Source organism: Canis lupus, chromosome 2 (genome assembly GCF_048164855.1).
Source record: "Canis lupus baileyi chromosome 2, mCanLup2.hap1, whole genome shotgun sequence".
NCBI classification, from domain to species: Eukaryota; Metazoa; Chordata; class Mammalia; order Carnivora; family Canidae; genus Canis; species Canis lupus.
In genome coordinates this window covers 59876465-59904353 of record NC_132839.1, presented here as the reverse complement: position 1 = coordinate 59904353, position 27889 = coordinate 59876465, and the positions used below count along the sequence as shown (strand labels likewise).

At 54.9% G+C, this 27889-nt stretch overlaps 1 protein-coding gene and 1 long non-coding RNA gene across 6 annotated transcripts; one reads left to right on the top strand and one right to left on the bottom strand.

The window, feature by feature from the left end:
* Positions 1-494: 494 nt before the first annotated feature.
* DNAJA4 (DnaJ heat shock protein family (Hsp40) member A4) lies at positions 495-12184 on the bottom strand. Its single transcript, XM_072802460.1, has 8 exons — positions 12029-12184; positions 11257-11395; positions 6842-7022; positions 5336-5440; positions 4297-4524; positions 3165-3395; positions 997-1097; positions 495-908 (listed from the first exon to the last, which is right to left on the bottom strand). Exons 1-8 carry the CDS (start codon positions 12106-12108, stop codon positions 693-695), a joined length of 1281 nt encoding a protein of 426 aa, XP_072658561.1. The 5' UTR covers positions 12109-12184; the 3' UTR covers positions 495-692.
* A 191-nt stretch (positions 12185-12375) lies between these two features.
* Positions 12376-27495, top strand: LOC140619264 (uncharacterized). 5 transcript variants are annotated; one of them, XR_012019182.1, is made up of 3 exons: positions 12384-12606; positions 17523-18202; positions 27189-27495. It is a non-coding gene; the product is annotated as an uncharacterized lncRNA (long non-coding RNA). The 5 variants fall into 5 exon arrangements; XR_012019180.1 differs by lacking the exon at positions 27189-27495 and adding an exon at positions 22073-22511; XR_012019181.1 differs by lacking the exon at positions 27189-27495 and adding an exon at positions 21423-22052.
* Positions 27496-27889: the final 394 nt, after the last annotated feature.

The following is a 27889-nucleotide window of genomic DNA, read 5'->3' as shown; positions in this document are numbered from 1 at the left end:
AGGGGGTGCCTTCCCAGACCAGGCTGCTCCTGCGGCTTCCATTGCTGCCCTGAGGCTATGGAGCACTTGGGGGTGTCCTTGTCTTTACGGTAAGCACTTTGGTGGGAGAGCAGTGCAAAGGCTGCCAACAGAAAGTCATCACAACCACAGAGGAGGAGGTGTGGGGTCAGCGCTTCGTAGACAACACTGGATTATCCTCCCCCCACAAGGCCTGGAAGCTTCCAGGACAGATGATCATACTCCCCCCCTCGCCCCCCATTTTATGTGGACCAAGTGCAGGCCACAGCTGTGCTTTTGTCTTCGGGGAGGTTCATGAAGAATCTAGATTCAGGACCATCCCAGCAGCAGCCCCGGGAGGGGGGCAGGGAAGCCATCCGTGCCGGAGGCCGAGCCTAGGGGTCTACAAACAGCTGCCCTGGTGGTTATGGCAAAGCCACTGGCGCTTCAAAAGTATCCTGAAAATGTAAATAAACATTCCATATGCAGACTAGAGGTGATTTACACTTGAAACATTTAAATATAAAGCTGTAACTTAAGTGACAACCAAAAGAAAAAAAAAAAAACAAGACGACTCAGCAACTGAGAAGGCTGAACACACACACAGGACACCCCAGACACGAGCCCACTAGGCGATGCCATTTTCATTGTGCCAACTTTATGCGCAGGGCACGCTAGTCCAGCTGTCTGGTCCCTCACGCTGTCTGGCACTGCACCCCAGCACGTGGCCCGTCCTCATCCTCCTCGTAGGCCTCCCTGTGCTGACGCCAGTTCTGCTCGCTGGGGTTGAACTCCTTCAGCTCCACCTGGTCCATGTCATCTGTGACCCTGACCTTCTGCCGTGGGGGCAGCAGGGCCTCCAGCTGAGGAAGCTTGTCTTGAGGAAGCCAGTGTTTCTCAGGGAAGATGACCTGTGGAGGGTGAGGTGGAGCTAGGTAGCGGCTGCCCCTCCCAGGGAGGCATGCCTAACACAGCCCACGACCACCATCTGGAACTTACTAGAAACTGGATGATCAGAGTCCCCTTCTCCAGGGGCGCTTTGTAGATGGGCATCCCTTCATTACGCACACACCTCAGGTCCCCGTGCTTTATCACCTCGCCTGCCGCAGAGAAGGGTCAGTTATGGAGCAGAAGACGGGAGTGGCCTGGTGACAGACCCTGCTGGGGGGCAAGGGGAAGCACCCCGGGCAACGTGCTGGCCCCTCCAGCACAAGGTAAACCACTCTGAATGCCGACCAGACCAGAGCACTGGAGCCTGGGAGCTGCAGGTGGTCCAGCCTGCCTTCCGGCACTGCCCACGATGCACGTTCTAAAGGCATCATGGGGTTTAGGCCCCTGAGCTCCAGGGTTCTGGCCCACATCTAAAAACATTGTCTCCCCACCACCACCCTGAAAAAGAAAGGGCGCAACGGTCGCCAGAAGCTAGCTCCATGCAGAATGAGGGTGGGGAGGGGACGCCCAGCATGGTTGCTCCATAGCCTGCCAAGGGAAAGGTGCCGAGGACCCTCTCTGGGTCGTGAGCGGCAGGGTCCTACTCGGTGTGGGGCCTTCAGCCTCAGGGCCTATGGCCGTCCTATGGGCTGGAAAGTTCTCCCATCTCTGTCCCTACGCCTCATGCTTCTGCCTCTACTTCAGAGGAGGCTGGGAAGATACACGCATGAGGCCCTCCAGCAGTTCCAGGTACCTGCCCCCCCCAACCCTGAGTCTCAGCCCTCGGCAGCAGACAGAGGAGGAAGCAGCAGCCAAGCAACGAGAAGCCCAAATGAGAAGGTGAAGGGAAAGGACAATAAATGAAGGAGGAGGAGATTACTCCAGTGGAAGGTTCTCTGAAGCCTTGGCCATTCCCTGTCACTACGTGAGGAGGTGGGGTCTCCTCTGCCCCCCATCACTGACCCAGAGCCAGGCTGCCCATCAACTGTGGCCAAGGAGGATGAGCCATCTTAAAGCTGCACAGACGCCAGCCTGCTTGCACTCTCAGCACCACGGTCAGGGATAGGGCCCCAGGAGCAGGCCTGGACCTCACACTCATGACTGCTGCCTGGGGCTTCAGGGAGGCTGTGGCCCCCGTGGCCCCCAAGGCCCCCACTCGAGCAAGCGGAGGAACCAGGGACCTTGTGAGGGCTGCATTTCATGTTTTCATGAGAGTGGCGTGTTACCCTGCCATGTCCCCCCACATCAGTGTAGACGCACGTGGCAAAATGAGAAAGTAGGTCAAATGTTAACAACAGGCAGATCACGTACTGTGTTTATCATTACAACTTCTGGTTTGAAGTGGTTTCCAAATAAAAAATTAAAGAACTCTGATCAAGGCTTGGATATAGAATCCGTATCATTTTATGTCCAGAAAAGGAAGAAAGTGGAGGGAAAGAACAGAGAGAAGCAGCAGAGGGAACGAAGCCACAGAAAGAAGCCAGCAAAAAAAAAAAAAAAAAAAGAAAGAAGCCAGCAGGCAAGCAGGCAGCTCAAGATCCTCTCAAGCTACCAGCCACTACCGCCTCTGGAGAGGCAGCGGGCATCCCCACCCACCCTAAACCTCAGATGCCTCAGCAAGCTGCTCCTGACCCTGTCAGGGAGCCTGGGTATGTAGCCACCACCACCACTGCCCAGATGCGTGCTGACACGGATGAGTCATCTCCGTGCTACCTGGAGACTGCTTCAAGTTCAGTCCACACACCCCCCCGCCTTCTGCCGTCCTCCTCTGGCCCCTCCCGGCCCCCGTGGGCGTGTGCAGGTGAGTGGGTCTGCATGAGCAGCCAAGGCTGAGTTGACAGGCAACGTCTTCTGAGGAAAATTCTACTTTAAAATATCCCTGATGGGTAATCAGCAGCACGTGAGCTGGGGGGGGCACATGAGGAAGGTGGCACTGCCACCACCTGTTACCCCTCATGTCTTACCCAATTAATTTTTAAAAGTTTGAGTTAAATTGGCAGGTTCCAGTGAGAGCACTGGATGCCAGGATTCCTGTGGGAGGCTCTTTCCCCTGACTCTGAATTCTTTTTTCTAGAATATTTAAAACATTCAGAAACTTCTCAAGTCATTAGCGATGACTCAACTCAAAGAAGACGAAGTCTCACTACTGTCCAGTGCGAAGCCAGGCCAGCGGCCAGCCATGTCACACACAGCCGCCCTTCAGCACGACAGCCACAGACACGCCCCTGAAACATTACCTGACTTGGATGTAATAACGAGGATTCGGTCGTCCAGCGTTTTTATCGTCTTCTTGAAGCCACAGAGGGCTTCAGAAAGCTGAATTTTCATTTTCATGATCAGGTCGTGGCCTCGCCTCTGAAAGACACTATGATCCTTCTGATCAAGTACAATTATGACATCGCCAGGCTCCAGCTCAGGCTCCTGATCTCCTTCTCCATGAAACAGTATCTTTTGCCCATCTTTCATACCTATGAGACATCATCCTTTCTGATTAGCATTTCTCTCTCTTAAAAAAACCATACTTTCTACAAAGCTATGAAGATGGCACACAGTCCCCTGAGGGTTTTTACTCGTCAAACCTCCCAACCTCATGGGCATGGGGACCAGAACAATAGCTGGATCGCCAAGAGAAAGAAGGCCACGCCTCCCCTGGCACACAGCCCCTTGGGTGGCTGCCACACCCGCCACTGCATGCACATGGTCACCACCCACTGATGCTGCACGCATGGTGCAAGGCTCTGGGGGTGTGTACCAGAATGCTTAAACAGAAGTCCTCTAAGGATGCCCGTGTTGGTTTGGGTATTGATTTGTGTACTTTGGTCTCGTCTCTCACGTAGAATATATTCACCAGATTAGGAGCTCACAAAATAATCCAGAAATACCTGGAGAACCACTAACAATGAGCGAGGCCTTAAAATGACAGTGTCAGCAGGATGGAGAGCAGGGGAGGGCTGTACGTGGGGGAATCTCGGCAGTCGGGGGTCACGTGTAAAGGAAGGAGCTCTCCGGCCAGTGAACGGCCGAGGTGGTCAAGAAAAAGATGCCCCGTGACTCCAAGGGGATGGCTTGAGGAGGACGGGAGGGCACTTAACCAAAATCAAGGTCAAGCACCTTTGAGGGCACTGAAAAACCTTTAAAATGGATCGTTTTTGATCTGGAGGCAGCAGACTGCAGCAGGCAGACTGGGCTGGTGATGGGGATGGCAGTGAAGCCAGGTGGGGAACTGGGAACAGGAGGGCTGGGGCGCACTCGGCCCCGTCCGGATGTCTTGCCCTGTGTCCCACATCCCAGAAGCCTGACCTGTGCACCCCACAGTCAGCTGCCGGAAGCACTCCCAGTGGTGTGGAGTGCTAAGCTGTGTAGCCTCACCTTTCTCGACGTGTACCTCGATAATCTTCTTCTCTCGGATCACCTTGGCACCGCTGCAGCTCTCACAGCGGTCCTTGGGGTTGATACGCTCGCCCTGGCCCTTGCATTCAATGCACACGGTCTGGATCTGCTGTACCATGCCCGGCCCGATCTGCTGGATGTGGATCTGCATCCCGCGGCCCTTGCACAGAGGGCACTTCTCCACGGACCCCTTCTTCCCGCCAACACCTGGAGGGAGGTGCGGCAGGAGTGAGAGCCGGGCTCCTCTGCAGACAGCCCGTCCCTCTGGGCGCCAGGGCAGGGGTTTTGGGCCCTGACATGGGACCCCGGGGTTGGAGCTCTATTTATAGGCGTGGAAAGCAATGCACAGAGTCTGGATGATTCTAACCAAGCAGTAACATCCAGATGTTAACACATGACCTCGAATGTTTGTAGCTTTGGCCATGCCCAGCCAAATGCATTCCTTGAGCTTCACCAGCGATATTGTCTCCCACCCCTGCCTACAGGTAACCGAGGGGGCTGGGCTGAGAGACCTGGCGTGGGGCAGCCCAGCTCAACCAACTCAGGACATGTGTCTGAAATCACCAGACACGACTTTTCTTGAAAATTCCTATTTTAAAAACTGTGTTAGTTACATTTACATGGAGTTACATTGAGTCAGGAACAGTAAACTATGGCCAGCTGCCTGGCTTTGTGAATCAGGCTTTACTGGCACCCAGACACATCTGCTTATTTGTGCCAACAGCCGCTGGGGACCCTGTAGCCCCTGGACCTGGAACACTTCCTATCTGGCCCCTAAGTTGGGTGAACTATCTCAGGTTTCTAATGTTCAAAATAATGATCAACATGTTAAATGTCAGTCCAAAGAAAAAGCATACAGGGCAAACTAAGATTCAGCCCTTAGGCTACCTGTTTGCAACTGTTTGACCCTTACATTTGAAAAGATACACAATTCTTTTTCTCTGAATTAGAAAACAATCAGAACTTTCTAGATCTAAGGGATCACAGCTATAGGACTCTTTCAAACATTAATTTTTACCTTCACATTTCTCACAAATTACATTTTTCTGGAGGGCCAACTTCTTTGTCACTCCATTATACAAATCTTCCAGAGTTACAGACAACTGATGTACGACGTTCTTGCCTTATGGAGAAGAGAGACACAGTTAGTACCACAGTGGACACTACGGGCCATGGAAAATCCCGCCTGCCTGAGGCCTGAGCCCTAGCTGCGGAGCCACGCCCACACTCCCTTCCCACTGGAGGTGCTGCTTCTGCCCCACCCACCTCCCCCAGCTGAGAACAAATGCCCTTTGTAGTGAAGAGCTGGTTATTCGATCATTTATAGAAGTCAACAGTAAGACTTCCCATCTCCTCAGAACAAACCTGAGAGCGATGGTGGGGAGGGGAGGCCCCCAGCAGGGCCATGGGTCCTCCCCAGGAAAGCCCTTCCTTCCCTCGAAGATGGTGTGACCACCAGTCTGGGAACTTTTAACCGAAACTCTTCCCTGAGCCTCATGCTCTGTAGCTCTGCACGGTTGAGCCTTTCTGTAATCTGTGGTCAAGTGGGAACTCTGCTGACACCTGATCTGTGGACCCTGCACCTTGGGGCTCCAGGCCAGGGTCAGACAGCCCACAACTGCCCCTGGGGCTCACACTGTCGTGGAGACACACTGTCCCCATTTATTTGCTGTTAACCTGGAAAGACAACTGGACTCAGTATGAAGCTGTCCACCTCAAGACCCAAGCTTGTAACTGTGTCCCTGTCAATTATCCGAGCCAGCGACACAGGGGTCATGGGGCCAGGGCTTGTCCTCGTGATCAGCTGATTATCCGCACCCTGTGTTCAAGACTGGATGACCAAGCTTCTGAAGCTCAGAATGGATTATAATGTGAGAACAAGTACCGCCTTATCCATCCAGGGCCCCAGGATTTTAATAAGCTTGGCTGGCTGTCTAGTTTCCAGGTCCCTGGTAACCTGGGGGAAGCGGCGACTAGAGACCACTGCCTACAGCCAGAGGGGCGGCTCCGGGCCGGCAGGAGGGAAGAGGTGGGGAAACCAACCCCAGAACAAAGGCCCTCACCTCACCCCAGGGGGTGATGCTGCCAACCATGACTCACGCTCCAAAGACACAGGCAGGTGGTCTCTTACAAAGATGTCCCCACATAATGGCTTGAATTCCATTCTCTGGAAAATCTGAGCAGCCCCAGAAAATGACACACACTGCAGAGTGCCAGCCAGAAACAGCTTACACGGGCGCAGGGCAGGAGGTGCCATGATGTCCCATAGGATGTGCAAGGGCCTGAGCCCAATAAGGGAGAAACAGGACAAGCTCCCCTCCTCCTCTCTGTTCGCCACCCCATCTGCTGCCTCTCAGGTGGCATCTGCAGGTGTCAGGTGAGTGCATCAGGTGCTAGGAGGCTCCAGGTAGCCTGGATACCACAGAACGGGGAAACACTTACAGCTGAAGGTCCACCCTGATTCCAGGAACATGTAGGATTTTAAAACTATAAAACTTGCTTAGTGCCTTTAAAAAGCACTTACCTCTTCTCTCTCTAGCCATCCGTCCCCCACCACCAAAGAACATGTCAAAGATGTCCATGGGCGAAGAGAAGCTGGGGCTGCCTGAGCCTCCTTCCTTAATCGCCTGTTCACCACCCTGGTCATAAATGTCCCTTTTCTTTGGATCTGAAAGCACTTCATATGCCTGGGATATAAGCTTAAACTTTAAAGAGAGAGAAAGAGAAAAGAAAGAAGATTTGAGTTTCATTGAAGCAACCCACGGCAAGGAATGCAATGATGGAGGTACTCCGTACCCTGACACCCAGACCAGCAGGCCAGCCCGTGTGCTCCCCTCACGGACAGGGACCGAGGGCCAGCGTTGCTAAGGAGCCAATGAACACGAGAGAGTGTGCCGTGGTGGTGGGGAATGGACACTCCTCCCTACCTCAGCTGCCCCGGACAGGAAGCCAGAGGCAGTCAGGCCAGGCCAGGGCTTACCCCAGGCTCCCAGGTATGGCCGCAGGCCTTAGGGACACAAGGACTACTTCCCCAGTTTACCTGCGTGAGACGCCTCGTGCACACCCCCACCCGGTCTCCCCAGCTCAGTTAACACCAACACCAACACCTCATTTCCTGTCCCTCTCACCTGTCAACACATCCTTCTGGCACTGCCTCCCAATGCTGACCTCCAGCACCCTGACACACAAAATGCCCCACATGTCGCACTCACGCTTAGTATGTCACCAGAATCCAATTGTAAGAAAGGTATCAGAAAAACCAAATTGAAAGACATTCTGCAAAACTAAAAGAGAACAAAGTGCAGCGTGTGATCCAGGACTAGGGAAAATCACTACAGGAGACGTTGCAACGACCAGAGAATGTGAGTTTATTCCTTGATGTTCAACTTCTCCAACGTGCTAAGTGGACTGCGGTTACGTACAATGGGGTTTTCACAGGAGAAACACACTGAAGTGTTTCGGGGGACAGGCTATGAGGCCTGCAAGCATAACGAGAGGCTGGTGAAGCAGAGGCTGCCCCTGGTTACAGCGTGAGGTGCTCACTGCCCCACGCCCACCTCTCCTCCAGGTACATGAAGGTTTTAAAGTAAAATTAGAACACAGTCCACTATCCCTAATCCACCCCTTCTTGCCACTCCACCTACCCAGCCTATGGAGGCCACCAGCTTGCACCTACATCACAGCCATAATCCCAACGGCCTCCCACCTCCTCAAGCCCGTCTCCGCTGAGCACACTGCTGCCATGGTGGGCCACCAGTCCTCTGACCCAGGTCCCAAAGGTGGTCTGTGGCACCAGAGTCCGAGCCGGGCCTCGCTCTGGGCCATGTGGCCAGCCCACACCACCTCACGCTCCCTGAGGCTTCCGTCAGACCCCCCTCTCCCCCTGCCCCACGGAGTCTACTTTGAGCTCAGCTTCGTCCACTGCTGTGTCCCAGGGCCTAGAACAACGTTTGCGTGCGAAAGGCAGGTGGCAGATATTGTCAGGTGAATGGCTCAATTCTAGAGGAATATGGGCAGAAGGGTCTTGGCCCTGCAGAGCCGTCTGCAGTCTGAGAGAATAGCCCACAACACCACTGGCTCCGTAAAACAGGAAAATGTGCTCTGAGGAAGCAAATATGGAAATTCAACAGAGAAGCTAGGTTTTCTCTTGTATTACAGACTCCTGAGAGAGATCGAAATCTGTAATTCATCAATAATAAGTAAGACCTAACAAACAAGTCCTCAAGGGATGTCAGAATCAGACTCTTGTCCGTGACCTGCACCTGCTCCCTATGCCTTCGACTTCCTGCTGACAGTAGGGGCGCACATCATGGACCAGATAAATACACTTCTCGAGAATTTCCACTAGAAACACTCCCCAAATACTCTGGTCAATCTAGGAAGCAAAGCAACACCGCGTCACTTGGGAATTCATCAGAGGAGCGTCTCCCCCAGGGTCAGGGCTCCCACCAGCATGAGCAGGTCTGGCCCACCTCTGAGGCACCAGAATTCCAGAGTCTAATCTGGGTTCCGGCCTGTACCCTGTCCTCTAAGCTGAAAATCCACACCAGCTCACCTTTCAGACTGTGATCATCTGCCAGGGGACCTTAATGAGATCACCGTTCAGCCAGGAAAAAATGACTTTGAGATGATGTTGTAACTTGGAAGAGGGTTTGTGATAGAATATTAGGTGGTAAGAAGAAAAGCTACCAGGATGACCATGCAGGATCAACCACCTGGAAAAGGCTGCCTGCAGAGAGGCACAGGAAAAGCCATTGGGAGATGTGTACACGGGGGGGTTTTCTCTAGAGTCTCATATTTCCTGTACTGTAATGCTCTCTTTTATGATTTTTTTAATGATTTTTAACTTGAAAATTTATTATTCAGACTAAAAGTTACAGTGAAATTGGCCAAAAAAACCAAACTCATCTCAAGCTGATGAGGGTAACAGCCAAGAATATGCCCCCAGCACGGCCCCCAAAGGGGACTGGCCTCCTGACCCCCTGCCCGGGAATCCTGCAGAAAAGCAGCGTAGAGGGGGTAAGTACAGACTCCGCGGAGCACCTGACAGCAAGCACGGGCTGCCCAATGCTTAGCAACCCAGGACAACAGGGCACAAAACAAAAGCCAGCACCCAGAGCTGGCTCACTTGCCTCCCGACAGAGGAAAGTAGTGAATCTATTTTTGAAGAGACATTAATAATACAGTGACAACCTTAGGAGGGAAAAAAAAAAAAAAAAAAGTTGTGCCAGTTCTCCCCATGACAAATACAGGAGAAAGCAGCAGTCTACACCGTGCGCCCAGCACACAGCAGGACCAGAAAGTAGGGATCTGGTGGGTCAGTGAGTCTCCTGTCAGGTTTCTATGAACTGCATCCCCGTCTCCTCACCCCCCTTTGATTTGCAGCCCCATGGCCCAAACAGTCTGGGTACGGGGTCTGCTCCTCCTCCCGCACAGTGCCCCTCACTCAGCCAGCCTGCACACATCCTAGTGCCAGCACTACGAAAGCCGGACAGCAGGCCCTGGCCGCCACCAGGGAGGGGAGGACGGGGCCAGAGGCTCTGGGCAGGGGTTAGGGCAGCCCGCTGGAACCCCCACACTGATGGCTTTCGTGCTTCACGAGATGGGGGGACATGACAAAACCCTGCCTACTCACCAAGAGCCTCACTTAGGTGACAAGGTTTGGTGCCTGGCTCTAAAAGGTTGAAAACAAACCACATGGCCCCTGCCACAGGTCCGCACAGGACAACACCTACAGAAATGCTGTGGAGGTCAAGCCCAAGTTCTAGAGCACAGACCCACTCCACGTGCACATGCACAGCCCTGAACTTCGGAGATGTGACCCGGAACAGGCTCAAGCGGCCTTCTGAGTGTCACACCAGAAGCCTGGACGTGCTCCCCTCGCGGGAGATCCTCACCAACAGGCTCCACCGACCCTGCTAGCACGTCCTGAATCACTAGCAGTGCGCAGAAAGCCAGGGCCTGTGAAAGCTACAGTAAGCCCTCTAAATATAGATGAGAACGCGAGTGAGCAATGCACAAACGTCTCACAGGAGAGCATGTTACGTTTGTGACAGCCACGCTCGGCACATGTGGCTAAATATAAATATGCCATCATGGCAGCCAGCAGCCGCCCCTCCTGCAGCTGACGGCTCCTCGTGGAGAGTGAACACAGGCTGGCCTGGTCTCCAAGGGTCTGGGCGCCGGACGGCGGCTTCCCCAGCGGCCTGGGTGTCAGTGCTGGCCCTGTTCCAGGAGCCTCCCCACCACCACTGAGACTTCCAGAGTTTCATGAGAAAGTGGCAGACAGTGGACAGAGGGCTGGGACTGCCAGCAGCTTTCCCAAGACTCAGTTTAGGTCCTGCCAGTCACCGACTCAGGCTGGCTCTGCCCCCTGCAAGGAACATTTCATTCAGGTCCCCATTAGACAGAGTATTTCCAGGCACTCGGTCCTTAGAATCAACTGTGGGTCATTTGTCACCGAAAACGTGGAATAATCCTGCAAAATGATGTGTCAGGGTAGAGATCTGCGTGTCTGTTTCAAAACTAGGATCATTCAGGGCCTGACGACCTTGACCCAGCAAGACCTAGGCACACCAACGGAATTGGGTCCGGCCACCGAGCCTGACCCGGGCTTGCCCTGGTACTGGCCCAGGTCCAAGCAGCTCGTCCCCTGGGCTTCTGCATCCAGGAGGAAAGAACACAAAATTCCACCCAGCACAGCAAGTGCATGACTTCTGCCGGCCGCGCCTCCGTTTGTGGGGGGAGGGCTGCCCCTCCTCCGAGCCGCCCTCGGCCTGTGCCCACCCGCGCTGCAGGGGCCGTGGGGCCTGCCCACCGGGGGAGACGCGATGCAGGGGTCCCCAGGGGTCCCAGGGCCCGCGGTGACCCTGACCGCAGCCCCCCACACCCGCAGTCTAACCCCAGCCGACCCCAGCCCCTCGTCTGCTGCCCCCGCACCTTCTCGCCCTCATCCGGGTTCTTGTCCGGGTGGTACTTGAGCGCCAGCTTCCGGTAGGCCTTCTTGATCTCCTCGGGGGACGCGCTGGGCTTCACCCCCAGGATGTCGTAGTACTGCGTCTCCTTCACCATCTTGGCTCTGCGGGCGGGCGGGGCGGGCGAGGCCGGTCAGTGCGCCCCCGACGACCCGCCGCCCGCCCGCGCTCCCGCTCCCGCTCCCGCTCGGGCTCCCGCTCCGCCGCCGCCGCCGCCGCGGGCACCGCCGCACTCGGCCTCCGGCTCCTCCGCCGCGGGTTTTATTCGGCGCCGGCGGAAGGTTCCGCGAGGAGACAGTGACGCCACAGACGCCCAGAACCTTCGCGGAGGTTCCGGCGGCGCCCCGGCGGGCGGCGGGAGGGGTGGGGGGAGGGGGCGGGAAGAGGAGGGGAGGGGAGGGGAGGGGAGGGGGGAGGGGGCACCCCGAGCCAGGACGCCGGGCCTCGGACACCCGACCCGCGGACCCCGCCCCTGCACCCGGTCCCGGGACCCCCGAGCCACGACCCCGTACCCTAGACCCTGGACCCGGGACGCCTGATCCCCGACCCGGGACACCCGACCCCGGACCCCGAACCTGGTCCCTGGACGCGAGAGCCCCGCCCCGGACCCCGGGACCCCCGGACCCCGGACCCCGGGACCCTCCCCGCTCGAGGACCCCCGCGCCCGGACGGCCGACTGCCCGGCCCCCAGCCCCCAGCCCCGCCCGCCCGCCCGCCCGCGCGACCCGCCCGCTCACCCCGGCTCCTCGGCCGGCGGCTCCTCCGGCTGCCCGTCTGACTCCCCGGAGCTCCAGCTCTGGCCGCCGCCCCGGGCCATGGTGGGGAGCTGGGAAGGGGGCTTCGGCGAGGGGGCCGCCCTGCGCCCAGGTGCGTGCGCCCCGGGTGCGTGGGGGCCGCAGGTCCGACGGCCGGACGGCCCGAGGGGGCGCGCGGGCGGGAACCCTGCCCCGAGGGCTGGGGCCCGGGAGCTGCGTCCGCGACCGCGGAGCCGCGCCCGGGAGGTGGGGGGGGCGGTGTGGCCGTGCTCTGTGCGGTCACGGCGGGGGCGGGGCGGGGGCGGCGGAGCGCGGCCCCGAGGGCGTGGGGTGGGCGGGGTGCGCAGCCGCGGAGGGGCGTCCCGGGGGCCGGCAGGCGCGGTGAGCGGTCAGTGCTGGCCCCGCCCGGCCTCCTGCGCAGCCCCGGGGCCCCCTGAAGCCCCCGCGGGGGAGCAGTGACGTCCGGCGCAGGTGGCCAGTGGCGCCCCTCAGGTGCGGGCGGCCACGTGTCCCGGCCTCCCCGGCCTCCCGAGAGTGGGCAGCGCCCCGCGTGTCTGCAGGTGGGAAGCCCGCGGACCTCGAAGGCTGGACCCGGCTCGCGTGTCGCGAGGGTGTTGGGAGCCCGCGTGAGGCCCGTGGGGTGGCTGGCCCGGCAGGGAGGGTCCAGCCAAGGCCTCGGACCTGCCCGGGCCGCTGGCAGCTCACGGGCGCAGAAGCGCGGGCGCGGCAGGCGTTATCGGGGCGCTGCAGGCTGCAGGCTGCCGGCTCCAGCCCCCCTCCCCCGCTCTGCCCCGCGCTGGACGGGTCGCTGGCACACTGCCCTCTACGGGCTCAGTGCGAGACTGAAAGGACTTTAAACGTGCAGGCGACATTCAGCTGCCCATTTCTGGTCTGGGAGAGATCCCTTCTTCCTCCCAGGCCGGCGTCGGGCCGTAACGTCTGGGCGGAGGGCGGAGCTGGAGGTCAGGGAGCGGCACTGCGCGGCCAGATGCTGGTGGCCAGATGCTGGTGGCCGCGGAGCCTCAGCCTGCCTGGGCTTGCCTGCTCATCGGTGCGCCGTGGTCACTGCCACCTGCCTGTGGGCCTGCCCTTCTGGCTTCTTTCTGGATCAGATGGGAATGACTGTGAAGGCACCTGGCACGGTGGGTCCCCAACTTGGCAGCTTGTAGGGATCCCATGGGAGCTTGGACAAATCCGTGTCCAGGCCGCCCTGCAGACCGGGGCCATCGGAACCCCTGGGATGGAACCCAAGAGTCAGTATTTTAAAGCTGCTTAGGTGATTCCAGTGTCCAACCAGAGCTGAGAACCACTGCCCAGCACCACGCACCTACCAGGTCCTGTGCTCTGGGCCAGTGATATCCTCACGGCGGCGTATGTGGGCATCCAAGGCACAGGATAGGGGTTAGGATCACAGGGAGACCTGGATTCAGATTCTGGTGCGGTTGCTTCTGGCTGTGTGACCCTGGGTGGGTGATGGACCTTTCTGAGCCTTAGAGTCCTTCACTTTTCAATGGGGATAAAAGAGCTAATGAAGATTCTCTCCTTTATTAAACTTTTCCCAGGCTCCTGTGAGCCCCGTTCCTCATGAGGCCTCAACCTTGACCTGTCAAGACTTGAATCAACACTGGCACGGTTTCCAGCAGCTCCAGGCCACATCCTGGAGATGCCTCTGACGCCCACCCCACCGCCAACCCCACCCCCAAAGCGCATGCATGGGATCAGCAGGGCTGCCGAGACTTATCGAGCACCTGAGGACAGGGCCTCCGTGTGCTGTGTCTGTGGGAGGCTGGAATCCTAACCTCAGTACCAGCCCGCCAGGACAGCCGGTGTAGCTGCATTTCCACTGGCCCTTTGTCAGGGCCCGTGCCTCCCGAGCCCCCCTTGCCCCATGCCCCCATCCTCCCTCTGGAGCACCAGCTACTTCGGGACACATCGAGGTGCACTGTCCTCCCCATGGTGTCCTCTACGGAGACTGGGCAGGGAGCTCAGGAAGGACTTTGTGCCGTGTCCCAGAAGTGAGCACAGAGGGGAGGGGGCGTGCTGAAGGGGCAGCAAAGTGTGAGGGTGAGGAAGGCTCTGAGCTGAAGTGTGGGGATGGGGTCCTGGAGTCCTGGCTGCCTTGGAAGGACTTGGCTTCTCCTCTGACAGACACCGGGAGCCCTTGAAGGTCTTAGAGCAGGAGCTGTGTTCTGGAAGAAATAGCCAGCAACCATCAGCAGGGGCAGATCTGAGAGGCCAGGGGGTTGACGAGCTGGCCCAGAGAGGGGGGTGCAGAGGGAGGAAGAGAGCCCCAAGGTGGGAATGTGGGAGGAGGGAGAGCAGCCGTTGGGAAGGCAACAAGAAGCCAGAGTGCGGGGAGGAGCGGAGCCCACAGGGGCCACATTGGTGGGGTGCAGACAGAGGAGAGCCAGGGCTCTGAGGGGCAGCAGCCACGGGGCTTTTCCAAGGAGGGGATATTTGTTTGTTGGCACCCAAAATAGCAGTTGTCGATCCAGGCCATTGTTTTAATTTCCCAAGGGACTTCTGCTTCCCTACCTCTGTCTGGGTGTCACCACAGCCTCAGTTTCCCCTTCTGTACAATGGGAGCAAGAATGCCAACCTCACAGGGTTGTAAAAAGATTAGTGGAGACCATGTGCATGCGGTGCCTAATGCGGCGGTGCTCCCAAGGTGGAGTGTTGATTTCATCACCGCTGGCGGTGGGTGTGCACCTGCCGTGTGCCTGGCTCCGTGCTGGGAGCAACGGCACAGAGCGGGGTGGACACAGTGCCCACCCCTAGGAGCCCATAGACCAGCCATGCCTGAGCCCCTGAACCTAACCAGTCTGGGTCATCCCTCGCCCAGGCCATGTTGCCAGCATGACACCCCCAAGACCCTTAGTGAAATAACCATCACCACCTTTAACAGCAGAGCCCAAGCTGGTGCTGCTGCTGTTTCTGTGGGTTATCTCCAAGAACCACTTCCTCCTGGGACACTGGCCTCACCCAGAGCTGCTGCCACCAGAAAGGGGGCGGGGGGTCTGTTTCAGAAGAACAAAGAAAGTGAGGGAGTGGCCTTCCTGGTGCATGTTTGTAGTTCACACACGACGTTCTTTTTTTTTTTTAAAGATTTTATTTGACAGAAAGAGTGCGTGAGCAGGGGGAGGGGCAGAGGGAGAGGGAGAAGCAGGCTCCCCGCTGAGCAGGGAGCCCAACATGGGGCTTGATCCCAGAACCCTGAGTCAAAGGCAGACACCTCACTGACGTGCCCCACACAAGACACTGAGGTCTTCCCATCAGGAGGGCTTTGGGCCCCTGGGGCTTGGACCGTGTACGCAGAGACCCTTGCCTGCGTGGAGCTCACATGGGCCGGCAGGGAAATCAGCCTTTAACCACTCAATGAGAGCCATGCAGGAAAAGCATGGGCACACCTTGTGCTTGCCCTACTGCATTTCTTGCAAATGGAAGGCGTATGGGACCCTGTGTGGGGCACATATGCTGGCACCGCGATTCTGAAAGTGCTGCTCACTGTGTTTTTGTGGCACATTTTGATAATTCTCCCAATATCTCAAATGTTTTCCGTATACATGTTATGGGGATTATTGACGTCTGATGTTACTGCCATCACTGTTGGAGGCACCGTGAACAGTGCCCACAGTGGCCTCTTGAGTGTGCAAGTGAAGGGGAAGAGTCACACGCATCTCACTTTAAACCAAATCTAGAAATGATTAGGTTTTGTGAGGAAGATATGTCAGGAGCCAAAACAGGCCAAAAGCTCAGCCTTTTGCATCTGTTAGCCAAGCTGTGCATGCAAACAAGTTTATTTTATTTTATTTTATTTTATTTTATTTTATTTTATTTTATTTTATTTTATTTTATTATTTTATTTTATTTTATTTTTTTATTTATTTTATTTTATTTTATTTTATTTTATTTTATTTTATTTTATTTTATTTATGCATCAGAGACACAGAAAGGCAGAGACACAGACAGAGGGAGAAGCAGGCTCCGTGCGGGGAGCCCGATGTGGGACTCAATCCCAGAACCCCAGAATCATGACCTGAGCCCAAGGCAGATGCTCAACCACTGAGCCACCCAGGCATCCCAGCGAAGGACAAGTTCTTGAAGGAAATTGAAGACCAAACCAGTGCACACATGTATGACAAGACAGGGAAGCCGGCTTATTGCTGATCTGGAGAAAGACTGTGTCTAGACAGAAGATCCAACAGCCACGATGTTCTTAAATCTAACCCCAACCAGAGCAGGGTGCTCACTCTGAGAGTTGAGAGGGGACAAAGCTGCAGAAGACAAGTCTAAGGCAACAGAGGTGGGTGCATGGGTTCATGAGGTTTAGGGAAAGACACCGTCTCCATAACAGAAGTGCCTGGTGAAGCAGCAGGTTCTCCAAAAGGTCCAGCTAGGACCATTCACAAGGAGGCCCTTCGAGACAACACAGAGTTTCAGGGTGGGTGAAACAGCCTTACGTCAGAAGAGGACCTGGCTAGGACTTTAATGGCTGGAGAGAAGTCAGTGCCTGGCTTCAATTTTTCAAGGCTTGGACAGAGGGACTCTTCTGTAGGGGTGCACGCAGCTGCTGACTTTTAAGATTTTATTTATTTGACAGAGTGCACAAGCAGGGGGGAAATGGCAGAGGGAGAAGCAGACACTCTGCTGAGCAGGGAGCCCAACACGGGGCTCCATCCCAGGACCCTAAGATCATGACCTGAGCAAAAGGTATAGACGTTTCACTGACGGAGGCCCCCAGGCACCCCAGCTGCTGACTTTAAGTTGAACTAATGCTCATGTACCACTTGGAAAATCCCAGGGCCATTAAGAATCCTGCTCTGTGTTCTGTAAATGGAGCAACAAAGCCTGGATAGGGCAGCCCAGGTGGCTCAGCGGTTTAGCGCTGGCTTCGGCCCAGGTCACAGTCCTGGAGACTCAGGATCAAGTCCCACGTCAGGCTCCCTGCATGGAGCTTCTCCCTCTGCCTGTGTCTCTACCTCTCTTTCTCTCTGTATCTCTCATGAATAAATAAATGACATTTTTTAAAAATTGTCATGCGACCTAGCCAGACTACCTTTAAAAACAACAACAACAACAACAACAAAAACCCAAAGCCTGGATGACAGCACATCTGCTTACAACATGGCCTACCGGGTATCCTAATTACCCTGTGGAGACCTGCTGCTCTCTGACACTGCGCCAGGTCACCCAGGAGCTTGGATGGAGATGGGCAATGAGGCTAACGTCCTCATGCCTGCTGACAGTGTCCATGCCGCAGCCCGGGGATGAAGGAGTTATTTTGATTGTCACGTCTGACTCTTTAAGAAATAGCCTTTGTAAGGCTGTGGCTGTTCTAGATAGTGGTTCCTCTGAGAATCTGGGCAAAGTAAATGGAAAACCTTCTGGAAGGGGTTCACACTCTAGATGCCATTAAGAACATTCGTGACTCATGGGAAGAGGACAAAATAACAGGAGTTTGTTTTATCCCAAGCAGGTTTTGTCCCTCGTGGATGACTTTGAGGGGCTCCAGACTGCAGATGAGAACGAAAGTCGGAAGTGCAGCCTGAAGACAGGACTGAACAGCTACAATCTCGCGATAAAACCTGAATGAACACGTTGCTTCTTAGGATGAGCAAAGAAAGTGGTTTCCTGAGATGGAAGCTACTCCCAGTGGACACACTGTGTAGACCGTGGGAATGACAGGAAGGATTTAGAACATTTCATAAACTGAGTTGAGAAAGCAGTCGGAGGACAGACTCATTTTGGGAGTCCCATGGGTAAAATGCTATCAGATAGTATTGCCCCTATAGAGAAATCATCCATGAAAGGAAGAATCAATCCATGCGTCAGGTTTCACCATCATCTTACTTTCAAAAGCTGCCAGCGGTGCCTGGGTGGTGCAGTCGGTTTGGCGGCCAACTCTTGGTTTTGGCTCAGGGGCATGAGATTGAACCCCTCGTGGGGCTGTGCACATTCAGCAGGGTGTCTGCTTGAGCTTTTCTCCCTCTTCCTTGGCCCCTTCCCCTTCAAAAAAAAAAGTTTACAAGGAAATTGCCACAACACCCACCCTCAGCAGCCCTCAACATGACACAAGACCCTCCACCTGCAAGAATATTGCCTGAAAGCTCAGAAGATGGTTAGCTCTCCTCTGCCACAGAGCGTCTTTAAATCAAGGTATGTACATTGTATTCTTTATCCATAATGCTGCTGCATACCTAGTAGGTACCTGACTGCGTGCCCTGGGAAACCTTGCTCTACTGCGGCGTCTGGGTGGTCCCGGAGGCCTCACAGGCTGCACAGAATTAGTAAACGTTTATATTCCGTATTTTCATTTTACGCATTATTTCAGAAGGATCACTATCTTGTTATAAACAGCACTTTTGCACACTCCCGTCTCCTGTTTTGGTGGTGCGGGATCACAGAACGCTCCCAGAGCCACTGCGGCTTTTAGCTTGGCTTTACAGGCACTTTGGTCTGAGGCATAGCAAATACCCAAAGCAATGCTTAAGAGTCAGAAGTGAATCATGAATTTTAGGCATCATGCTCAAACACTGTAATGGGTCACGTAAGGTAAATAAGAGTTACTGTAGAATATTACAAATATTTTAATTCCATATAGTTGCTATCAGTTTTCTTCACAGTTCTATTGAGATGTCATTCACCTACAACACATTGCCTGTGTTTAAAATGTACCATGTGATAAGGCTTGACATATGTACAAAACCACGAAACCATCACTTAAATAGGTGGTGAACGCACCCATCACTCCCAAGAGCCCCCCGATGGAGTGCGCACATGAAAAATGGTGTGTCCAGCTTGTGCTGATCAGCTGCTGGGCTGGAGCCAGAGGCCAATTCTGCTGCCTCCTACTTTGATTCTTTCCCTGGAACTCCTCCTGTCAGTGCCCTTGGGTGTGATGCTGGCTCCCCGTCTTCCTCGCCGTGTGACCTTGGGCCTGCTACTCTACCTCCATGTCAGTTTCTCATCCGTAGAAGTACTGACCTCATAGGGTTGCGGGAGTATATGGGTATATGAGATCACATATGTGCTCACACACTCGCGCACATATACGTGTCTACGTAAGTCATACAATAACCCCTAGGGCTGCACTTGGCACCATGTGCAGTCAGTGTTGACCATTATCACTCGATGCAAAGAGCCCTGTCAATGTCTCTGCTGGAAGTAACACATTTGGGAACACAAAAAACCCAACAAGATGGAAAGCTGAAATATCCCTCCCTTTTCTAGTGGAATGGAGCCAAGACACTCGCCTTGACACAGCTGTGTGTCTGGGTAATGCTACACGTATTGAATCGTTTCCTCAGAACTTTCTGTGGCCTCAGCTGGTCCCATCACAGCAGTAAGGCCCAAGGCAAGTATGGTTCCCAGCAAATGACAAACTGTTCCAGCCCAGGACAGAGCACTTGGTTTCCCCCTTGGATGGTGAGACTCATCCCTTCCTCTGTCGCTCCCTGCATCACCAACGGCTGTGCGATGTCACCCAAACCCTCACCACCCTCGTCCAACCCCTGGAACCACTCCAGCTACTCGTGCAGCAGCCCGGCCACAAGATGCCCAGGAGCCTGGTTCTGGTGGGCCCCTGTATGGAATAATCAGTTCCAGTCCCTGGTGTGGCAGCTGCCCCATGGCCTGAACCCAGCTCACCCTGCTTGGCTCTGGGTCCAGCCAGAATGCATCGCTGCACTGTCAGGATGGCGCAGTGTGCTTGGCCAGCTAGGAGGTCCAAGAACGAGCCTGGAGTCGTCGATTCAGAAGCAGAGATAGTGCACTTCAGTTATGGTGACAGTGAAGGGGGATTTAAAATGTGCCCCTGGGGGGGGTACCTGGGTGGCTCAGTGGTTGGGCCTCTGCCTTTGGCTCCAGTCATGATCCCGGGGTCCTGGGATTGAGTCCCACATCAGGCTCCTCACAGGGGGCCTGCTTCTCCCTCTGCCTGCATCTCTGCCTTTCTCTCTGTGTCTCTCATGAATAAATAAATAAAATATTTTAAAAAAACACAAATAAATAAAATGTGCCCCCGAGAAGCTAGCTTTAGGTTGCTCTTAGAATGGGCACTGCCCTCAAAAAGACAAATTGAAATGCAGTTTAGAGAGGAGGCTGTGATTCTAAGGGCAAGGTCCTCACAGATGACAGCTAAGGGGGGGACCTCTAGGGTCCTCTGCTCCAGGAAGGCACATGGAGAAGAGGTGGCAAGAAGGTGGCCCCACCGAGCTGGAGCTGATAGCTTTCCCCACCCCTGCCCATGTCCTCCCCACCACCTACCCGCCTCCAGCTGACCCAATGCACAGACCTGGGTGTGGGTGAGTGCGTGTGCATGTGTGAGTGTGTGTGTTTGCACATGTGTGTGCAGGGCAGGGCCGATCTGCAGGGGGGACCCTCAGGATCCTCAGAGGAGCTCACAGGATTCTCCGACTCTGGGAAGGCATAGAAATCATGAGAGAGCTTGGGTCTGATGGATATGAACCAATTTTACCTACTCTGATGACAATCTGATTCTATCTGTGACTGTTACTCTCATGGTTATTACAAGAAAACAGCCAGCTCAAGAGCCTCCCTCTTAGGAGAAGCACAGAGGAAAGACGAGCATGGTCTTGGTGGGGAAAAAAAATCCCTTTGGAAATAACTTGCTTGGCAGAAATAGGTCTTCCCTTGCTGGTTGGCTAACAAGTCATTTGTGGAACAGGACCCTAGGAAATGTCAGGCCCAGAGCAAAGAAATGATCCCAATAACAATATTTCAGAAGCTCCCTCTCATGACATAAAAAAAAAATGCAAATTGAAAACAGCAGCATGACCAGTAGAGGCCGAGTCCACAGCGAACCACAGGTCACTGTGCAGCAGAGTGCACCCACGTTCACCCGTGGCAAGCCTCACGGAGGAGGCCAGCAGGACCTGGACCACAGATGGGCACCCCACACCTGACTCCAAGGCCCACCCCAGCACCCCCAGTAGCTGGTGCAGGGCCAGAACTCAAGGACAGACCAGCATTCATTTGCAAGGGGCACAGTAACCCCAAAGAGAACCCTGAAAACCAGCCTTGTGAATTTTTAGATTTTCACAGTAAAGTGTAAATGACACTTAAGGAAAGGCACAGCCCAAGAGGACTGCCCAATGACTCCTTAGGTGTGTTTGCCCATGTGACCACTGCCCTGGGCACGAGAGAGAACATCTCCATCACCCCAGAGAGTCTCCTCCTTATTCTGAGCTCTGTCCCGATGGGGCGCACGTCCATGGGACAATCATGGATGTGTTCCTTCCGTCTGGCTACTCTGGCTCATTGTGTCCGCAACTCTGTGCGTGTCGGTGCATGGGCATGGATGGGAAGCATTCTGTTGCATGAAGAGAACACCATTTGTTCACCCTTTACCCTGCAGACGGACATTTGCCTTGTGCCCTGCTCCAAGCCATCCTGAACAAAGCTGCAGGGCAAATCTTCATGTGACCACAGGGCTTCAGTCCTGATCGGTAACCACCAGGAGTGGACCCTGGCCAAGAGGAGATCACATCCACGCTGCTCGTGGAGTCACCAGGTGCCACTGTGTGCACCCTCCAGCCGCGCGTGCGAGTCCCCGCGGCCCTGCGGCCTCGTCCACAGCGGATCTCCTCGACCTTGTCCGCCGCAGCCGTGTCTGTGAATGTGGTCAGAAGGCTCTCATGGGCTCAGCCCTCAGGACCCACCTTGTTGATCATCTGTTTATGTGCTTATTGTTTCGGATGCCAATGGGGTGTGTCGAAGGCGTAGGGAATCATGCAGGGAGGTCCCCCAAAGACAGCTCACGTCCAAATAGGGGGTATATCTGCTGTCCTTTCCCTCACCCTCTCGCTGTTGCCTGTGGGCTGGCAGTGGTTTTGGCGACGAGAGGACTGAGGAAGTCGTTCCCATGTATTTGGGGGCTTAACATGGAAACCATGGTGAGATGTGGCCTGCATTAGGCCACCTTGGGCCCCACATGGCTACTTTCCATGAGGTTTCCAGGCAATTTCATGGACCAGATTGGCTCTGACTTTCCTTATTGGCCTCCAGGCTGGCGGGGGAGGCCCGAGGAGCCGGAACGGCGTCCATGTGTTGAGCGGCAGAGCCACCTGCGGCCTGAGTATCTGGGTGGCTGCATGAAGCAGAGCAGCCCCCACACCCTACACCTGTCAGGAACAGCTGTCTGGAGCTTTACAAGGGCAAAAAATAAATCTGTGCTTCGTAGAGCTATCATAGGGATTTTCCTAATGCATCACCTAAGTACACCTTAATTCATAGAGCTAGCCAGAACAGTTTCTGTTGCCTGGAACCAAGAACTCTGACCCACGAAATCTATTTGGTCACTAGGCATCCAAATCTGAAGGAAGTACACAAAATGCCATCAACTGCTATCTCCAGATGTTGAAGTTATGGGTGATTTTTTTTTTCTTATTCTGCTTTTCTGTGCCCCCCCTTTTTTGCATAAGCATTTATATAAAATATAATGAGGAAAAAGTCATTAAAAATAAGCAGGTTTGGATTCTCTGAGATGGGGCTGGAGCACCAGTCTCCACCCAGAAGGCCTGGACTTGCAGAAGTGGTGACCCGAGGCCCCTGGAATCCTCTCTGAGCTGCAGCACCCAGCCCAGCAGCCGCTGTGGCTATCCCTCCTGCATCATAACCCCTCCCTGGAATCCTGTTTGCTTCACAAGCCGGGTCTGGAGCTGAGCTCAGAATGAGAGGCTGGACCAGCATCCGGTGAGGTGTCTCTGGTCCTGGGGTCAGCATGTCCCCGAGGCCGTGAGAAGGACCCATGGGAAATGGGACACCAGCATGGTGTCTGACCCTCCCAGGGCTCGTAGGCTGGCAAGGGAGGCCCTCATGCCCTGGTCTCTGTGTGACAAGGGCTCCCTGGCTACCTCTATGTCTTGGCTTAGTTTGGATCCACAAATTGTCAGGATGATCAGATGTCATCTTTGAACCGGTCCCAGCAAGAGACCCACCTAATTTAGGAACCTCACCAGGTGTTGGGAAAGCACCGCATCTGTCTGTGGCTGGGCCCTTGTCACTGAGTGTCACAGCTGCCCAGCACAGTGGGCACCATCAGCTTCATTTCACCGGTGAGGACATAGACTCAGGGCTTCCCCCAGGTCACACGATGCAAAAATGGGGACCCTGCCAGACCCACAGCCCTGTCGTCATGTTCCCAACGCCCACCACGCTCTCTCCCGTCCACCACATGCCTGCCTCTGTAGCCAAGGTCAGAGAGCTGGGCCGTGAGCAATGCAGGCAAATCCCCATGTGGCCAGCACGACAAGGATACAGGAAAACCTGTCCGGCTCCAACACTTTGGCTTCTTTCTTCTTTTACATGAGGAGGCAGGTTAGCTACAGTGCAAACATCTTGCTCAATTTCTGCAAAAGTCATATAATCCACATAACACACCCTTCCAGTTTTTGGATGAGGAATCCAAGATCCCAAGATGGGCCCCGGTGTGCCCAGGGCCATGCAGCCCCTCAGGCCAGACAGTTTAGCGTTAAAATCTGAACCTCCTCGAGCCCAGACAATGACCTCTCCACCGTATCACCGGCAATCTTTGCTGCATGCTCAGTAATTTTATTTTATTTTATTTTATTTTATTTTATTTTATTTTATTTTTTATTTTTTAAAGGTTTTATTTATTTATTTATTCATGAGAGACACACAGAGAGAGGGGAAGAGACATAGGCAGAGGGAGAAGCAGACTCCATGCAGGGAGCCCGGCGTGGGACTCGATCCCGGGTCTCCAGGATCACACCCTGGGCCGAAGGCAGGTGCTAAACCGCTGAGCCACCCAGGGATCCCCAATTTTATTTTATTTTAAATTCCAGTACAGTTAACATACACCATTATCCAGGGTTCAAGACGATTGCCTACTCAATGATCTCAAAAATAACTTCTTATTGAGATAAAACATACTCACTAAAAATACAGTAGTCATAAGTATACAGCTCGAGTGAACTGTCCTGTTTAACCCCTGCCCAGACTTAGAGCAACCAGCCCCCTCCAGAAGCCCCCAGCCCTCCCCGCAGTGCAGCACCGTCCTGTACCCTCCTCCTACAACCCCCCCAGCCCTGCCTGGGGAGCCCCCCACCCTGTCCTGACTTCTATTTTTTTTAAATAGAGCTTTCTTTTTTTTTTCTTTTTTTAAGATTTTTATTTATTTATTCATGATAGACACAGAGAGGCAGAGACACAGGCAGAGGGAGGAGCAGGTTCCATGCAGGGAGTCTGACATGGGACTGGATCCTGGGTCTCCAAGATCACACCCTGGGCGGAAGGCAGGCGCTTAAACCACTGAGCCACTCAGGCTGCCCCCCGCCCCCGTCCTGACTTCTAACACGTGGAGCCTCGTTCCCTCTCCATGGGGTCCTGTAGTAGCTGATCTCGTGGGTCCTGCGGCCCTTGCTCAGAGTGACTCGAGAATTATCAGTTCCTGGGTCTGGCGATGACCCAGGAGTCACCCAGTGCTGCTTGCTGCCCCATGGCATGCATATGTCACAAGTGGGCCATTCTGCCACTGAGGGGCATTTGGGTCGTTCCAGGTCGGGGTTCATGTAGCGAGGACATGCCAGCACCTGTTTCCCGGCCCACGTGTGTTCACACGTCAAGAGCGCACAGCCCAGGAGCCGCTGCATGGATCGGGCGCTCGTGCATCCCCCCACAGTGGAGCCCCCAGCTCAGTGCCTGGAGAAAGCACCTGTGGGGCGGGTGAGAACGGGCAGGTGGGCAGCCGCGGACACACATCGCTGGCACTGTGTGCCAGCTTCAGCGGGAAGCGCTGGCCTCAGAACCATTCAGGTTCAGGTAACCTCATTGGGATAAACAAAGGCCCCACAGGGGCAAGTCCGACTGGTTCTGATCAGCCTGAGGGTCAGAGATAACCTGCCTCCTGCCTCCTCTCACAGGGCTGGGGCGGCTCCCTGGCCACAGTGTGTGTGGGGGGCGGGGGGCAGTGCACTGCCTGGTGTCTGGATTGTGCCTGGGAAGTGCTCGTGGGGTTGAATTTAGCTTTCTAAACTGCAGGCAGGGCAACACTGCTAGAAGCACCGTGCAGACTGTGGCCTGAGCCCCCATGTGTGCCCGTGGTTCCTATAACATGCAGCCACAAACCGAGGGACTCATGAAGCACATGTTGCTTCTCTTCTGGAGGACGGAAATCCACACCAACTCCAACTGCACCAAAATCAAGGTGTGAGCAGGGCTGGTTTCTCCTGAGGCTCTGGAGAAGGACCCGTGGCCTTGAGTTCCCAGGCCTGGGCTCACCCCCCGGGCCCCCACCCCATCATCTAAGCCAGCAGCTTCCATTCTCCTCCTACTGTGTTATTGGCTGCATCCCCCTCACCCGGTCCTCCCACCTCCCTCTTGAAAAAAAATTTTTTTTTATTTACTTATTCATGAGAGACACACAGAGAGAGGCAGAGACATAGGCAGAGGGAGAGGCACTGATGTGGGACTTGATCCCAGGACCCCAGGGATCACGACCTGAGCCAAAGGCAAATGCTCAACCACTGAACCACCCAGGTGCCACCTCTCTCTTACAAGCAGCCTTGGGACTACATTGGGACCACCTGGATAATCCAGGGTAGGCTCCCATCTTGAAGTCCAAGTCCCTTCTGACATGGACATTGACGTATTCGCAGGTTGTGTGAGGATGTAGGCATCCTCGGAGGCCGTGACTCAGCCCCACACCCTCAGCCCACAGTCAGGGCCAGAAACCCAGGAGCTGCCTGCTTGGCCACACCCACACCGGCACAAGGCCCTCATTCCTCCACGACCTCCACTTCTCTACTCACACAGCTTGGCTCCCAGAACCCTCACCCCCAAAACTCAGCGCTCTGATCCCCTGGAAGCCGCCTCCCAAGGCTGCCAGCCCTGAGCTGCACACCTGGAAGAAGGCTCTGGCAGGTGGCACGCTAGGGCTCAGTCTGGCTCTGTCACATGCTATGTGTCTTGCTGTCCTGTCCTTTTCTATAAAATAATAATGGTAATGGCAGTTTTATAAGGTATGAGGATTAAATAAGAGAATGTACATAAAATGCTTTAGCATGGAGCCCAGTAAACAACAGCTTGATTCAAACAATGGTCCTGGGATCCCTGGGTGGCGCAGTGGTTTGGCGCCTGCCTTTGGCCCAGGGCGCGATCCTGGAGACCCGGGATCGAATCCCACGTCAGGCTCCCGGTGCATGGAGCCTGCTTCTCCCTCTGCCTGTGTCTCTGCCTCTCTCTCTCTCTCTCTGTATGACTATCATAAATAAATTAGAAAAAAAAAAAAAAAAAAAACAATGGTCCTGTTTCCATCGTTACCCCCTTCCTAGCCGGGCTGAAACTCTGTGTAGCAAACAGTGCCCTCAGCTCTGTGCCTTTGTGGTCTGACCTCAGGGCCACCAGGAAACCTGGCTCCAAGCCCCAGATGGAGCAGAGGTGACAGGGTAGCTGTTGGTGGCAGGGAGGAAGTCTCCAAGGAATGTACCTGAAAAGGTTGGAGAATACAGAGATATCTGGGAAGGCTTCCCAGAGGAGGTGACTGTGGGAGGCAGCCTTCCCCACTTTCTGCACCTTTCCATCACCTCTTCAGCCTCCCATGGCCCTGGGTGTGAATGCTCCTCCTTCCAAATGGTGGCAAAGCCCAAGGGGAAACAGTTATGATGTTGAGAAGGCCCCTGAGGCTGACTTGGCTCCTCTGTGACCCAGGTCCTCACAAAGGGCTGATGGAAGCTGACCCCAGAGGCCCCAGTCCCCCCCTGGGGCTTCACCCAGTCTTCTCAGGGGTTGGGGGCTCCAGGTCTGACTGCATTCTGCCCCAGGGAGATGTCCATAAAGAATGGATCTCCCGAAGTCCTACCAGATCAAGGCATCAGATTCTCATTTGGAAGAAGAATTGGGCAGCATTACAGGAAAGAGCAACAATCCATTTAGCTGCGACTATACCCTGCACTGAGCTCTGTCACTGGGCCCCCCAGCCCAAGCCAACACTTGCCCCATGGGGAAGGGCAGCCTCCTTTGAGCTCCTACCCACAGCTTGGCAATCCCTCCCTGATAGTTGGGGTGCGTCTGGAAGTTACTCCCGTCAGAAGGCTGAAAACCATCTACAGAAGAGAGGATGGGAAGGGACCGACACAGGGAAGGAATGTGTTTGCTTTTGCAGAACCCACAGCTCCAGCCAAGGAGAAGCCCAACTAGGTGTCTCCTGACAGCCCCTCACGTGACTGGGTCTGAGCCTCATTGGAGCTACGGACCCTGCAAACCCCCTGCGTTGTCTTGGAGTTACCTTTAGCACATTATCATACTGCGAGCTCCTGCTTCGGGTAGAGCTTTGTACCATTGTTCATTCAAACCCACAGTGTGTGTGCACAGGCACGTAGATGACTGAACCCAAGCGCTTGGGCAACTCCCAGCCCCCTACAACACCCAGAATAGAATCTGCCTGCACTGACCCCACGCTCCCCGCCCCCGCCCCTAATTCCCCAATAGAAGCTTCCTGCACTGACCCCACAGGAGATGGAGCTTAGAGCCACCTCCCTGGCTCCATACCTGTAATAAGTAATAAAGACTACTTTGCTTTCCACACATCCTTGGGTTGTGCTCAATTTGACACACCTGAAGTGACAAAGGCCCTGACTTACATGCGTGCTGCAGAGCCAGGCCTAGGTTCTGGTGTTAAGACTGTAATGGCCAGCTGCGGGGCTTTGGCATGTCCTAACCTCTCAGGGTGTCCCCATCTGCAGGGTGGATGGATGCCTCCTGGCAGGGCCGTCCCGACTTACACACAAGCCCCAGGTGTGGATGCATGGCCTGGCTCTGGCACATGGGACGCCAGTGGGACCTACCTGCCCCTGCTCTTGTTTT

Coding starts and splice junctions, on each gene's coding strand:
- DNAJA4 (XM_072802460.1), bottom strand. CDS start 12,108: ATGGCCCGGGGCGGCGGCCAGAGCTGGAGCTCCGGGGAGTCAGACGGG. Junction 1,098..3,164: donor CGTTATTACATCCAAGTCAG/GTAATGTTTCAG, acceptor TCTCTGCGGCAG/GCGAGGTGATAAAGCACGGG. Junction 909..996: donor CTCTGATCATCCAGTTTCTA/GTAAGTTCCAGA, acceptor CACCCTCCACAG/GTCATCTTCCCTGAGAAACA.